The 13,549-nt window shown below is 51.9% G+C and overlaps 1 protein-coding gene across 2 annotated transcripts in view; it reads right to left on the minus strand.

Annotated features, from left to right (window-relative positions):
* Nucleotides 1-1,167: 1,167 nt before the first annotated feature.
* Mfge8 (milk fat globule-EGF factor 8 protein) overlaps nucleotides 1,168-13,549 on the minus strand; it is a 15,195-nt gene continuing 2,813 nt past the window's right edge. The window contains exons 2-10 of one of the 2 annotated variants that reach the window (XM_021166962.1): nucleotides 12,527-12,649; nucleotides 12,152-12,283; nucleotides 10,266-10,376; nucleotides 9,856-10,037; nucleotides 9,383-9,538; nucleotides 8,628-8,772; nucleotides 3,668-3,852; nucleotides 2,053-2,202; nucleotides 1,168-1,947 (exon numbers count right to left, since the gene is read on the minus strand). In XM_021166962.1, coding sequence (XP_021022621.1) covers nucleotides 1,810-1,947; nucleotides 2,053-2,202; nucleotides 3,668-3,852; nucleotides 8,628-8,772; nucleotides 9,383-9,538; nucleotides 9,856-10,037; nucleotides 10,266-10,376; nucleotides 12,152-12,283; nucleotides 12,527-12,649 — 1,322 coding nt within the window. In that variant the 3' untranslated portion in view covers nucleotides 1,168-1,809. The remainder of the gene's footprint in view (nucleotides 1,948-2,052; nucleotides 2,203-3,667; nucleotides 3,853-8,627; nucleotides 8,773-9,382; nucleotides 9,539-9,855; nucleotides 10,038-10,265; nucleotides 10,377-12,151; nucleotides 12,284-12,526; nucleotides 12,650-13,549) is intronic. The other variant, XM_021166963.1, reaches the window with a different exon arrangement.

A 13,549-nucleotide genomic window follows, 5' to 3' on the forward strand; every position in this document is an offset into this window, starting at 1 on the left:
CAGGAGGCAAAGCCATCCCAAGCAGGATGCTTCTCCCATCACCTGCTGGTCCCCAGGGAAGGCCAGGATCAGGGGCTAGGGTAGTGCCCCCCAGGAGGGAGGACTGAGACCAGAAAACCCCAGGAAGACTAGATTCCGAGTTCCAACCACATGACTCTCCAGTGAAATGCTGAAGCAAGGCTTCAGGCTGAGATGCCCTCGGGCCCAGCAGTCTCCCATCTCTCTTCTATGGGGAGAGTACCACTGAGCCTCTTACTCTGCTCTACCCACAAGAAGCCCTGGCAACAGTAGACAGCTCTCAGGAAGAAGCACTCCCAGCTGAGTGTCCCTGACGTGCTTGCAGACAAACCTACTTGTTCTCCCTTTAGCCACCAAGTAGCTGCTCTTCTGCTCCCCAGAGAGCCATAGTGTAGCTCCCGAAGCTTAGCTGAGACATAAATCTTGAAAATCAGGGTGGCTGTTTCATTCAGTCTCTTCCCAGCCAGCTAGCCACCCCTCTCCAAAAGATGAGGCACGGGCCAGAATAGCTCTTATTGGCAGAGCAGGGCAGAGCCCCGCCCCCTTTCCTCCCACCAGTGGACTCTAGAAAGCAGCATGCTCTTTCCCACAATCCTATTTGGCAACCCCTCATCCCTCCCTTCCTTTCCGCACTGCACCCTCCCCCCACCACCACCACCACCATATCCAGGCTACCATGGACCTCTTTTCTGAAAGCTAGGTTTGTTGGGTTTCTTAAAAAAAAAAAAAAAAAAGTCTCCGGTCCAGCACTCCCATTACAAAGAAAATGGAAACTACCAAAGGAGAACCCAGTACCCAAGCCTCAGCCACCTTCTTTTCTTAGTGAGGGAGAGGGAGGGGAACAGTCCCAGGAACTACCTCTCTGCCAGGCCCTCTCTGGCCCTTCACCAGGTGGCACTGCAGGCCAGAGCCAAAGCAGCATAGAAGTGGAGATGACAGGGACGTAGTGAGTCAGACTCGAGGACAGGGAAACCTCTTCCTAACTGCATCCACCCCTAGCGCCCCCAACCCCCACTCCTGCTCTTAAGCTATCTGCAGTCTGGCGAGTGGCATAAGAGTGTTGAGCTCAAGAGGACAGGGTTAGAGGTCAAGGCAGGGAGCAGCACCGGGCAGTCTGGCTGGAACAGGGCAATGAGGAGGCACAGAGGGTCCAGTGGAGAACACGAATGTATTTTGGAATCTGCTTGTTAACTTGGGTAGCAAGCCAGCAGAGGTCCCACAGCCAACCTGCCAACCACCCAGAGCCCACCGACCTCTCCAGACCCGCCAGTCTCCTTGTCAACTGAGGCTCCAGTGCAAGGGTCAAGAGGCGTCTCAGGAGATAAGAGGCAGGATCTGGTGACCCAAGGGACAGCAAGCGGGCGTGGGCCTCTCCTTCCCGGAATGGAACATGGAGGAATGTGTGGTGTGCAGAGAGGGATGGGCAGTCAGAGGCTCCCTTCAGTCCTGAGTCAAGCCCTGGCAGGAAGTTTAGGACTTGGGGTGGTTGGTACAGACAGCCCACGTACCCCAACTTCACTCTTCTTCTCTATTCATCTCAGACCTGTCCGACTCCCCCAGAATGCCTGAGAGAAGGGGGCTAGCAGGAGGCCTGTGGGGGCTGCAGGGTGAGGGAAAGGGTGAGAGGCAACACTGAAACCCCCTGGCCCTTCCTGCCTCCAGCCCCAGTACAATCAGGAGGGAGGGCCGAGAAGGTCGTCAGCCACAGAAGGCAGCAGGGCCCGGGAGGCAGGGCCAGGAGGCCCCTCAGCCTCTGGCCATCCTCATCATTTGGGCTGGCAGGGCTGAGCATTAACAGCCCAGCAGCTCCAGGCGCAGGGTGATGCGGTTATGCCAGGACACTGGGAGGACACGCACGTAGCGAGCCATGAAGGGTTTCTCAAAGATGTTCTTCTTGTGGGAGTTGTTGTCCAAGTTGCCCTGGAAGACCTGGAAACCACTGGAGTGTCAGGAGTAGTGCTCCACAGTCGGCCACCTCCCCCACCCATCAGAACCCCACAGTATCCCAGGAAGTGTAGCCGGACAGACACCCACCTTGCTGCTTCCTTGCTCCTCATATACAGTCCACTGCACACCATCATCACTGTGGGCTACCTTGTAGGACGCCACATACTGGATGTGGCCAAAGTCACGGGCCCCCTGGGTGATGATTCCTGTCACTTGCCTCTGAGTGCCCAGGTCAACCTATAGGAAAAAACAACATTGTTCTCGCTTGGAGCCTTCTTCAAGAAGGTGTAAAGACAGACAGACACACTGGAGATGGCCTGCTAGCGCATTTCCTCCTTGTGCTGGCTAGTCCTATGTCAACTTGACACAAGCTAGAGTTATCTGAAAGGAGGGACCCTCAAGTGAGAAAAAAAAAATGCCTCTCTATAAGGTCCAGCTGTAAGCATTTTCTCAATTGGTGATTTGTGGGGGAGGGCCCAGACCACTGTGGGTAGAATCATTCCTGGGCTGGTGGCCCTGGGTTCTATAAGAAAGCACACGAGCAAGCCATGTGGAGCAAGCCAATAAGCAGCATCCCTCCAGGGCCTCTGCATCAGTTCCTACCTCCAGGCTCCTGCCCCATTTGAGTTCCTGCCCTGACTTCCTTCAGTGATGAACAGTGATATGGAAGTGTAAGCTGAATAAGCCTTTTCCTCCCCAACTCCTTTTTGGTCATGGTGTTTCATCCCTGCAATAGTAACCCTAAGACACTCTTCCATAAAATGAGCATAAAGCCATGTATGGTGGCTCACCTATAACCCTAGAACTCGGGAGGCTGAGAATGGAGAGGAAGTCCAGCCTGGCTACATAGCAACACCCTGCCTCAAAATGCCAAGAACAGGAGATATAGTTCAGTGGCACGGCACTGGTCTGGAATGCCCAAAACCCAGAGTTCTATCTCCAATGTGAAGGAAAACATAAAGACACATAAATAATCCACTTTGACACCCACAAACTCCAGCACAGTAAAGCTCGGTGAAGTGCATTTCAGAGGTCCAGGCCTTGGCCGACCCTGCCAGCTCCTGCATCAGATGTATGTTGGGGTATGATGGACAAGCCAAGAGACCACAGCCTATAGGAGTGAGAATTGCTTCTGAAACCTGTCAGGCTGCCTGGAGCCTTACATGGTCCTCAGAGAGCCCAAGAGCAGGTGGCTCTTGATGAACCCAACTCCGACTGAGCACCTCCAGCCCAGGTTTGTCCTTGCCCTATCCTGGAAACTGACCCCTAGACAGGCAGTCCCCAGATCTAGGCTATAAGCTCAGCTCACCCACAACCAGCAGGTAAGCACCACACAATCTTCCAGGACTCAGTTTCCCCATCTGCATTCTCCATTCTCTACTGAGATTTCCCAGTTACAGTGAGCGGGAGAACACATGTGCTTTGCTGAAGTGGTTTAGTCCTAAAGTGCCCTCTGCCATCCTGCCCTGCTGCCCACAGGCAAGCCTTGAAACTCTGTGGCAGCTGATGGGGTGGTACTACTCCCGAGTGTGTGTGTGTGTGTGTGTGTGTGTGTGTGTAAGCATATCAAAGCAGGACCAAGAAAAAAGGGGTGGCCTGGTTAAAAGAAAAAGAAAAAGAAACAAAAAAAACCAAGGCTTTTCAGGAAATCCCTTGGAGAGCAGACAGGGCTGGGCAGGGTCACAGATCCCACCGCTCTCACCTGAAGCCATTCCTTGGCACTGTTGCTCTGAGCCGTCCAGGCATTGATCTTGCCCTGATTATCCAGCCGTCCCAAGTGGGGGTACCAGCCAAAAGCACGCAGGTTCCATGTCTTGTAGCTGCTGGAGGCTGACATCTGGCTGTCAGGAATCGTGTTATTCTTCAGGCCCAGGGGCTCAGAACATCCTGTGGGCAAAGGGGGCTGTCACCAGTATGTGTAGGTACAAGACGATAAAGGAGGAACGGCTGTGGTTCCTAAACGACTTTTATTTTGGTTTAAGGTTTGGTTTGGTTTGATTTTTGAGGCAGTATTTTATGTCGCCCAGGCTGACTTAAACTCACTATGCTGTCAAGGATGACCTTGGACATCTGGCCCTTGCCTCCACTGCCGGAGTGAAGGAATTACAGCCATGCACCCCCACACCTAGGTTATGTGGTGCTGAATGCCAAATCCACGGCTTCTGGTGAGCGCTCTTACCAACCGAGTGACAACCCAGCTTTTGTTTTTTGAGCTGGATCTAGCTGTGTCACCCAGACTAGCCTTTGAACTCCTGGACTCCAGTTTTCAGGACATCCAGGGCTACACAGAGAACCCAGTCTCGGGGGGAAAAACCTATTAGAAGATCCTCCAGCCTCAGCTTCCTAACATCTGGATCTAGGCCATGATGCCCAACTTAGCATCCTCTTGGACTTCCTACCTGCCTTCCAAGACCAAGTTCTCCATTGTCTCTTCACTACAGTCAGCTGGACTCAGCCCCAACCCCACCCCATCCCAACTTGCACCTAGAGGACCACCTAGACCCCCTGACCCACACGGCCAGACTACTCCTAGCACTCCCTCCCTTCCCTCAGGTCACCTCACACAACTGGGTGCTTCCTGGTATCATAGACTTACTTTAGTCACAGAGCACACTGAACAAGTAAGTAGCTTTCAGCAACCCCATCCTATCCATGAGAAAGCGGAGGCAGAGAGATGTTGCCCCAACCACAGAGAGGTATCCACATCTCAAGAGACCTGATCCTGACCGACACACCAATATGACATCATCCCCCATGCTGGGACCTGTAAAGCCCTGGCCATCCAGCAATGTATAGCAAGCATCCCTACCCTCCAGGGGTTACAGGCTACTGAAGCCCAGGGATTCCTGGAGTTTGGGGGTTGCTTCTGTGCCCTTCCCGAGAGCATTCCTTAAGAGGGCCTTGGCTCACCCCAACATTTTGGCATGCCGGGGTGTAGACCCTGAGAATAGCCTTTGTCCCCGCCCTCTGCCTCCAGGCTCACTCTCAGGAATGGCCGACAAGTTTGCACACATAGGGCTCCTGGATGAACAGGTAATGCTAGGTAGAAAGGAAACCTCCTGGGCGGATAATTCGAGTCTCTCATACCCCACCACATCCCCAGAAAGGCAGAAGAGTGGGTGGGGCAGAGGGGATAAAGAGTCACATTTTCACCAGGGAAGTGTGTCCCCCAAATGCCTGCCTCCCAATCTCGCTGAAGGTGCCGGCTGAGCTACCCAATACAAAAGGCTAGACATCACTCTGCTTCCAAAGAGGTTCCTGGGCTGTGAGCTTGTTCATCCTTTGGGCCCAGGACAGGGACATGCTGAGGCAGCCACTACCCTGGGACTACTTTGCAGACATTACTCATTATCCTCATCTCCTAGGAGTGGGACCCTGTACAACCATCCCTGTCCCCTGTCATGGGCCTCCCAGAGAAGGCAAACTAGAGACCATGACCTCGGGATATGCATGCACAAGTCCTTGCCTCTCTGGGGGCCAACTCCTCCCTCCTCTGTGAAGTGAGACCCTCTGTAGCTCTCCACAGACATGGCAGAGCTTATAAACAAGCTGGCCAGGCATGGTGTACCTTCCTGTGATCCTAGCAGGTTGAGGCAGAAGAATTGCACGATCCAACCTGGGGTGAGGCCCCTGTGTCCTGGAGGCCATAAATCTCCCCAGACAGGGTTGTTATTTTTAGCAGACAGTGTCTTTGGTGATTTGGACTGTATAGCAAAACCCTATCTCTTAAAAATTAAAGAGACAGACTCTGGAGATTTAGCTCAGTGACAGAGTATCTGCCCTGGGTGACATCACTAGAACCGGGGGGGGGGGGGGGGGGATGGCTCAGAGGTTAAGAGCACTAGCTGTTCTTCCAGAGGTCCTGAGTTCAATTTCCAGCAACCACACGGCGGCTCACAGCCATCTGTAATGGGATCTGCTGTCCTCTTCTATCTTGTAGGGGTGCATGCAGACAGAGCACTCATACACATACATACATACATACATACATACATACATACATACATACATACATATTTTTTAAAAACCCACCAGAACTGGAAATTAAACTAAATTAAAAATTCTGCCCCAGCAGCTCCAGAGTAGAGCTGGAAGATGCTGAGAGTTGGTCTATGGAGCTCACCACTCTCCAAGCCTCCCTGCACACTCTAGGATGCAGCCCCAGAGACGTTCTTATCCTTCAACAAGCCCCAGGACCTTTGTCCTTGCAAGTCTCCACCTAGCATACTCTTTCTAAGATCTTCCTGGGACTGGCTCTCCAGCTGAAGAATCCTACACACACATACACACACACTCACACACACACACACACACACTGCTCCCCATGACCCCACCACTTCCTCCTTCAGACTTCTGGCTGCTAGCTGATCTTTCTTCTTTTCTCTTCTTTATAATATGTGCCTGAGTGTTTAGGCACCATATCTATTTATTTGTGTGTTAGCCTGGGTTGCTGTAGAAGCACTGCATGTGTGCAGTACATGGAGGCCAGATGAAAGCACTGGGACCACCGGAATTGGCCTTCCTCGTGCTTCCTCGTGGTTGTGAGCCACCTGATGTGGGCGCTAGAAACCAACCCAAGTCCTCTGGAACAGCAGCAGGTGCCTTGAACTACTCAGCCATCTTGCCCTTTCATTTGCTAATCTCACCTCTGACTCCCTTTGAGAGAACAAAAGTAAAAGTTTCATGAGGTCAAAGGTCTCACTTGTTCTTTCCTGGGATCTAAGTATTTAGGGGAAACTTAGTAACTGTCTAAATTGAACACTTAATTTACCCAAGACACTGTCTGCTAAAAATAACAACCCTGGTCTGGGAAGCCTTGTGAACTCCCAGGACACCTGGGCCTCACCCATGTACAGTGCACAGACACACACACACACAGACACACACATTTGCATCATCACTCTCCAGCTAACAGCCTGGATTACAGAGAAAGGCGGGAAGGAGGCAGAGGGCACAGCTCTTCATTCTCTGGTATGACTCTCAGATTGCCCCACCCCAAGACTTAAATCACTCAGGGCTACACTATCCTGGCAACTTAGAGAACCAGAGGCCTTAAGCCAGCAGTGAAGGCTGGGTGACCCCAGGGAGCAGTGGCCAAACCAGACCGTGTTCTGTCCTTTGCCAGATACGGAGTCACATGAAGCAAAAGGCAATGGCCCCAGGAGCAGGATAACCTTCCTGGCAAAAATCAATATTCTAAAAGATACTTGTGTCTCTCCCTCTGATTATCAGACTACTGAAACAAAGGGTGCCAACAGATGCAAATGTACCCAGGAATCCCGTGCCCTGCCGGAGAAGGGGGAACCTCCCTCCCTGAAGGTTTTATACATTCTAACAACTTGCCAGACCAGGATGAAACAGAAGCTCAGGCAATGATGAGTCAGCAGTGGGCGGGACAATAACTCAGGACTGCTTAGACATGCATGTCCCTGGCCCTCTATTTAAACTTTCAACACAGTTCAGGACCCCAAAGATGGACTTGGAGAGACTAGTGGATCTGTGTCCATCTTCCCTTATATGTCCATATTCCCACGTTTGACCATTAATTTAGCTGTTTCAATTGGCTTCTTGAGCACAAGGGCCAAGTTTGACTTCTTACTAGCTTAACTCTATACTTTTAAAGGGGAAGGGAGTAGGCATGATGGCATATGCCTTTAATCCCAGCACTCAGGAGACAAAGGCAGGTGGATCTCTGTGAGTTCAAGGACAGCCTAGTCTACACAGTGAATCTCAGGACAGCCAGGGCTATGTAGAGCGATCCTGTCTCAAAAACAAAACAAAACAAAACAAAATAGACCGGGGCTTGGGTGTGGTTCAGTAGTGGCACCTGTGGCTAGTATTCACAAACCCTGAGTCGCTAGCACTTAAGGGGAAAAAAAAACAGTGAGACCCAAAACTCAGCTCTAGGTGGTATCTAAAATGCAGAAACAGGAAGCAGTGCCATTGAAGGGAAAGAAGGCACAGCCCACTATTCCAAGTATTCTGGCTTCCAGCGGGTCTGGGGCGAGCTCTCCAGTCCAGCAGAGCCAGCCCTATAGTTACCCCCATGTGGCCAGCAGGTGGCGCCATGGCTGCAAAGAGAAACCAGTCTCAAAAAGAGACAGTGGGGCTTTAACTAGATGGCAGGATTGGTCAGAAGGTCCTCTTCAGAGAGTAATCTCCCTGGTTCAGCAGCAAATCTGTCCCTTTCTAGTCCCCCTGTCTGCAGAAGCACCAAACTCCAAGCTAGTCCTAGAAGCACCTGCATGCTGACACAACGCTGGTGGCAGACGCTTGCAGGGAAAGCTCTATGCTTGCACCTCCCGGCTAGGTATCTCGGATGAATAATGCAGCCAGGTGTCCTTCCATCCATTCATTCATTCATTCATCCCTCATCAAAGATTAACTAAGCACCCACGTGTTTGAGGCCCTGGGAACACAGCAACAAAGAAAACAGACAATTCCCCTGCAATGGTAGAATTCACTGGCTATTCTAGAAGCACCAGGAACCAAAATGAGCAGAAATACTGAGATGTGAAATGACCAACCAAAATGCCCAGAGCAATGGACTGGCATGGCAGACAGCACATAACTGGAACTCCCAGGCGGGACGCAAGGGGTCAGTCTCCATAGTAGCCCCTGAGCAGCTCACAACATCAGAGGAAGCTTCATCTCGGACTCACCGTGCAGCTCACAGCCCAGGAGCTCAAAGCGGAGGGTGCAGCCACGGTGGCACGAAACAGGGTACAGCCTTATGTACTGTGCCTCCAGAGTCGGGTTGAACATGTTAACCTTCAGGCTGTTGTTGTCCAGGTTACCCAGAAACTCCTAGAAGAGAAGGGGGAGGACTGGAGGAGGAAGCAAGTTTGCCTCTTCCCCTTCGTGCCTGAGAGGCCATCAGTGGGTGGAAGAACAGACTCCATGGAACCCACATGTACTGAGCCTGCAACCCTGGCTTTGACTGTCCACCACCACCATCAGAACAGTGTCCTTGTCACCTTCTTGTTGGTCATCGCAGGGCCCGGGCATAAACTCCAGCTCACGTGGGGCTCTCTAGAGGGCCTCTCTCTGTGTACATCCTCAAAAGACTTTGATAACAGCAGTACAGACCTGTGTGGTATCTGTGCTGTAAACGGTGCCCACTTTGTTAATTACACCTTCACAACTGTACACTGTAGCCCTGAAATGTTCAGAATGGAGCCCAAATCTACCACAACCACCACCCCTTCCAGGGCAGGGCACTACTACTCTGAGCCTCGATCGGGTGAGATTGCATCCTGCAATCACAGAACATAAACACGATCAAGGTCTATCCATGTCTACATACCAAGGGACACTGGGAGATTCGCCCCAACCCTACCACTCAGGCTTCTCTTGCTTCTCAATCAGTGCTAGACTCTTAGGGGTCCTGACTTTAGATTCCTCTCCTAAGACCCACCTTGTCTCCGGTACCGCTTTCATCCTGGATGAACTGGAACTTGCGTCCGTCGAGGCTGTAAGCCACCTTGAAGGTCTTCAGGTACTCCGCCCTCCCGGCACGGCTGGCACCCTGCGTCATCACACCTGATACCCGCATCTTCCGCAGAAGGTTCACCTGGACCCCGGGGCAAGAAAGATGGGTCTCTTCATCATCAAGTTCCTCCCATCCAAACCCAACGGGCTAGCTCACTAGGTTCTTTCTCCAAGGGGCTGGTTTCTCTCCCGAGGTTCTGGAGCCTACGCTCTGAAAAGCCCAAGTTCCAAGACCCCAAGAGGCCTATGGGTGCCAAAGCCCCTTTATCAAAGAAGGCCATCTCTTCTCATAATTTGCCCACTGGCTCCAGGCCCAAGGCTGCCCTCCATATAGAGACACATCACTCGTGGCCACCTCTCTTTGTGTCCCCTATCATCCTGCCCTATGTTCCTTCCTACCTGGATCCAGGGCTTGCTATCATAGTTGCTAGCTGTCCAGGCATTGACGATCCCTGTGCGGTACAGACGAGCCAGCTCCGGGCCCCAGCGCTGCAAGCCCATGAAACCCATATACACAGACGAGGCGGAAATCTGTGAATCAGCAATGGCGCCCCCTTCCATGCCCAGCTGTGTAGAACAACCTGCAGGGAGACAGTGACCATCGGAAGCCTGATCCAAAGTTCCATGGCCCGGTTATATCCACAGGACAAGAGGAGAAAAAAACAACGTGGCCTCTGATGAGGACCTAGAGACCAAGAGAACCTCAGACCCTCACTCAGAGCAGATAACACCAAGGGACACCGACAGCAGATGGAAGAGAAGACGTCACGGGAGACACAGGAGACAAGGGGCCAGCAGAGTTAACTCACGGGAGGCTAGGTTGTTGGAAAGATCGGGGGTGGGGGCCGGGGTGGGGACGGCAGTATTGGGGACGGCTGTGGTGAACATGTATTCTCCATCCAGGTTGTAGTAGTTGGTCTCTGGTAGGAGAGAAAAGCAGGATGACCTCTTCTTCCACATCCCTAGCCCTGGCTCGCCCAGGACGGGTGGCTTTGGGAGCGGAGTTGCCTTGGACAGTACGGAACAGCAAAGGTAACTCCACACAAAGCAGGCTTTTCGTCATCTTCTTAGCATGTGTGTAGTACTGGGGACTAAACTTGAACAAGCTAGGTGAGACTTCTACCACTGAGCTACATCCCCAGTCCTTACTGCTTTGAGACAGGGACACTCCCAGTTGCCCATGCTAGCCTTGGACCTGTGAATTCTCCTGCCTTGGCCCCAATTAGAGGCTTTTGGCATCACACCTGACTCTCCATGGTACTTTGTAGAATCCCCCTCAGCAGTTTTCTGAGGAGAGTACGAGGAGCATTCTGCTTTCTTCTGTATCCTTTGCACCTTTGACCACCAAGTCCTTACCCACACACCCATCATATGTTAGCATGTCCCTAGCCACAGCCCCATCACCTTTGCGTAACCAGTAACGTGATACTAGAAACTCAGGATATCGATCAAACCTGTTGGCAAGAGGACCTTTCCATCCCTCTGAAAACCTACAGTGGGTACCCAGGCTTCTGCTACCAGGGGGGAACCAGGGATAACCTACAGGACTCTAGTCCAAGATCTGGGCCAGGTCAGCCAGCTGATGCCTCATACCCACCATCTCCACGCCCCAAGGGACCCAAAGGTGCAGCCTTGGCATTGGCACCAGAAACAGTGTAACAAAGAAGAGTGCAGTCCCTCTACCCCCTCACTCCTGCAGCCTGTATGGGCACCACCTACCCTCTGCTCCAGGTGCCACCATCCAGCCTAGAGCCAACTCTAGACCTGGCAGCCCAGAGAAGGCTGCGTAGCTAATTCACACCCAGATACACCATGGTTAGCCCGGCTCCACTCGGTAATTAGCAGGCTTGCCTGGCTCCACCCAGCCTTCCACCTGCCTTAGCAATCAGGAGCTCCCCCATCCTCCCCCTACGGATCTCAAGCTCATCTGGCTTTGGTCCAGCCTTCAAAGACCAGGCCTTTGCTCTGTCTCCTTAAGTCAGGGCCATCCCAGGGACTCTGTCTATATTCTCCCATCCTGGGGCCCAGCCCACATGTAGTCAGCCCAGCTGGCTCCTTCTTCTATAGCCCCCAGGATGTTCACTTCCTGACCTAGAGAGCTGAAAACTGGACCCCTAACACACACACACACCTTTCTCTCTCCCTTATCTAAACACAGCCCTTCCCATGTGACACAGGGCAAGAAAAGCCTTGCTATGCTGCTTAGGGCAGAGTTGGGGGCAGCATATTGAACTATCACCAGCAGTGTTAGCTGGTGCTCACCCAGGGCCCTCTGGAGCCCAGGGGATAGCCAAACAGGTCAGACAGGTCAGCTCCTCCCTATATACCAGGCTTCTAGCCTTCCTATAGCACAGGACAACACAGCCTCCCTCCCCCTCCTCCCTGACCCCTGTGAGCTGGTCTTGGCTCCAAGTTAAATAGCATACCTATTTCTTCTTAGGGGTGAACAAGAGTCCCAAGACTTAACTCTGAAAATATATGTCTCCAGGACATGGCATTCCCATGACCTCGGTCCCCACACTCTCATTCCCCACAACAACACTAGGCCTGGCCTGAAGTCCCAAGAGAGAAAGCTAGGTGTGAAGCCTGGCACGGGACAATGGGATGCTCTCTGAACTCTGCCCATTCCTCAGTCTCCACAGAGGCATCCTCACTACAAGTGCCTGTGCCCAGCAACAGGCCCCCCAGTGCTTACCGGTTTCACAGTGGATGCCCGAGTAACCCACAGGGCACTGGCAGGTGTATTCGGTGAAGATGTCCCCTCGCTGTGTGTCCACAGTCACCAGACATTTGGCATCATTGTAGCAAGGGTTTGGGGAGCACGGCCCTGGAAGCGAGGAGACACATCAGATGGAGAGGTGGTCTAAAAAGGGCTGGGAACACAGCAAAGGGCAGCACGTGACCCAGCCTCCAGCGGTCTATCCAAATGAGTCTCTTTTCTTCCCTGCCACCACCATCCTGGACCCAAGAGGGTCTCTGAAAGGATCAGTTTGCCCACATACTGAAATCGTTGGAACAAGGGCTACCCACTTGGAAGAGACAGGGGAGGCAAGCCACGGGGAGCAGGTACCTTTCTCAGTCTCATTGCACACGAGGCCTGTGAAGCCTTCGGGGCAGAGGCAGTAGATGTCATTGTCATGGCTCGTCAAGCAGGTGCCACCGTTCAGGCACAGGCTGGAGTCACAGAAGTCACCTGCAACCACAGACCAAACATGATCATTTGGTAAGCACTTAAAAGAGTCCCGAAACCAAAAGAAAAAAAAAAAGAGTCCCACTACAATGTGGACATGCTGGGCCCCTGAGACAGAAGTTAGCTGTTATTCTATCCTCAAGAAGCCATCGAGACTAGGGATATAGCTCAATGGTAGCACGTGTCAAGCATTGCAGAGTCCTAGGCACCTGTACTCAGATGCACTTGCCCACACAGAGATATGTATACATAATTTGTAAAAACAAAACAAAACGCAAACAAACACAGGGCTGGAGAGATGGCTCAGTGGTTAGGCGCACTAACTGATCTTCCAGAGCAGTTCCAGAGGTCCTGAGTTCAATTCCCAGCAACTACATGGTGGCTCACAACCACCTGTAAAGGGATCCAATGCCCTCTTCTGGTGTGTCTGAAGAGAGTGACAGTATACTATCACATACATTAAAAAATAAACAAACAAACGAATAAATCTATCTTTAAAAATAAAAATAAAAAAATAGATAAAACAAATCTTAAAATCGGCTAGAGAGATGGCTCAGAGATTAAGAGCACTTACTGCTCTGGCAGAAAACCCTCACACACATATATAGACAATAAAGCAAATACATTTTTTTAAAGCTGATGACAAGGGACTAGAAAATAATATTCTAGGGAGAAGCAGACACACTGAGGACATGGCACATTGGGGAATGGTTCAGGTGTGACTGGACTCAGGCCAGAATGAGAGGGACCTTAAGGATGATAAGTTTAGACTTTGTATGCTGCAGTCTGTCAATAACTTTTTAGCCTTCCTTAAGTCTCCCAAGCATTGGCTGACAAGTCTCAGACACGCCCCACCACCGCGTGTGTGTGTGTGTGTGTGTGTGTGTGTGTGTGTGTGTGTGT

The sequence above is a fragment of the Mus caroli genome, chromosome 7 (genome assembly GCF_900094665.2).
Source record: "Mus caroli chromosome 7, CAROLI_EIJ_v1.1, whole genome shotgun sequence".
NCBI lineage: Eukaryota > Metazoa > Chordata > Mammalia > Rodentia > Muridae > Mus > Mus caroli.